General features: G+C 32.4%; 1 protein-coding gene across 1 annotated transcript; it reads right to left on the bottom strand.

Moving 5' to 3' along the window:
* Window positions 1–185: 185 nt before the first annotated feature.
* LOC114578629 lies at window positions 186–1192 on the bottom strand (the record flags this gene model as incomplete). The annotated part of the gene is made up of 2 exons (XM_028691996.1): window positions 1096–1192; window positions 186–421 (listed from the first exon to the last, which is right to left on the bottom strand). Coding segments are annotated over exons 1-2 (333 nt in total), but the record flags the coding sequence as incomplete, so codon positions are not given.
* Between the last annotated feature and the right edge of the window lie 63 nt (window positions 1193–1255).

Below are 1255 nucleotides of genomic sequence, written 5' to 3'. Positions count from 1 at the left end.
AATAAACCTATCATAATCAGCCAGACTCTAATATAAAGCCATGCAATCAACTAAGGCTTCGTTTGGGACGGCTGTCATATTGCTTCTTAAAACAACTTTCTAGTACAAAAATTAAGAAAGTTGTTTTAAGAAGCAGTTAGAAAGCTGTCTCAAATGAAGCATAATCCTAAAAGTGTTCAGCTTACCACCAATCTATTCTCATTATCAATTTCATGCAGAGTGATAGCAGCATTTTCACTTTGAATTGGATTCTGTCCTGATGGTGTATCTAGATTGTTCTTCATTGGTAAGCATTCATTTGAGTCCTCTAATCTGATGCTGGGTTTTCCACAGGGAGATCTCAATGACGCACTTTCTAAATTATCAATCTTCTTTGCTAATGTTTTTTTAAGACTGTTTACTTCACTGGAGAGCTCATTTGCTGTTAAAACAGCAGACAATATTAAGGCTCAAATAAGTAATAAAACATTCTAATGACTATGAACTAGCGTTGTAATTATATCACAATTAAATAAACTACATCAATATAGTACCCAAGCAGTAATCTTTAAATGTAAGATCACAGAAAATCTTAATATATGCCACATGTATTGACTTCAATAATCATAAAAATCAGTACATACATACATTAATTACATAGATAAATTATGTATCAAAGAAGCATCATAATCTTGTTGTGTATAATTTATTATGGAATTGGAGGGAATACATCTAATATCAAAATGAGTTTTATGGACTGAAGAAATGAAGTGAACGAGCTTGACAGATAAACCTTGAGATTCCCAAAACCATAGCGGCAACTTTAAATGGAAAATAAAAGGGATCTAAACTATTTAGATACATTTAGAATGAAGCTATTACAAATCAAATAGCATAAGAATTTGCTTTGAACTCCTTTCATTCATTGGTAAACCTATATTATTCAATGATGCAAGGAACTAAATGTAGTAAACTTTGGCAAGTTTTCAGGATATAGAAGACTAATTTAGAATGAACACTCCAAGCCATAGGGGAACTTATTAAATCCTGCCAATTCAAAAGATGAACATAAAACCAATAGGAACTAGACATTCAGTGAACAAAATTGTTACATACTTTTCTGTCTCTCTTTAAGCAGAAGCTCCTGGCTCTCTTGGTATTGCTCCTGCATGGAAACTCTGCAAACAGTCAACAGGTAACTTATAATTTGCATGGTCTCTTATTTGATCTCTACGATATCATGAAGTTTCTGGAAGATTTATCCACAATCACATCT

This window comes from Dendrobium catenatum, unplaced genomic scaffold, assembly GCF_001605985.2.
Source record: "Dendrobium catenatum unplaced genomic scaffold, ASM160598v2 original_scaffold_98891, whole genome shotgun sequence".
Taxonomy (NCBI): domain Eukaryota; kingdom Viridiplantae; phylum Streptophyta; class Magnoliopsida; order Asparagales; family Orchidaceae; genus Dendrobium; species Dendrobium catenatum.
This window is presented reverse-complemented; position numbering and strand designations above follow the sequence as displayed.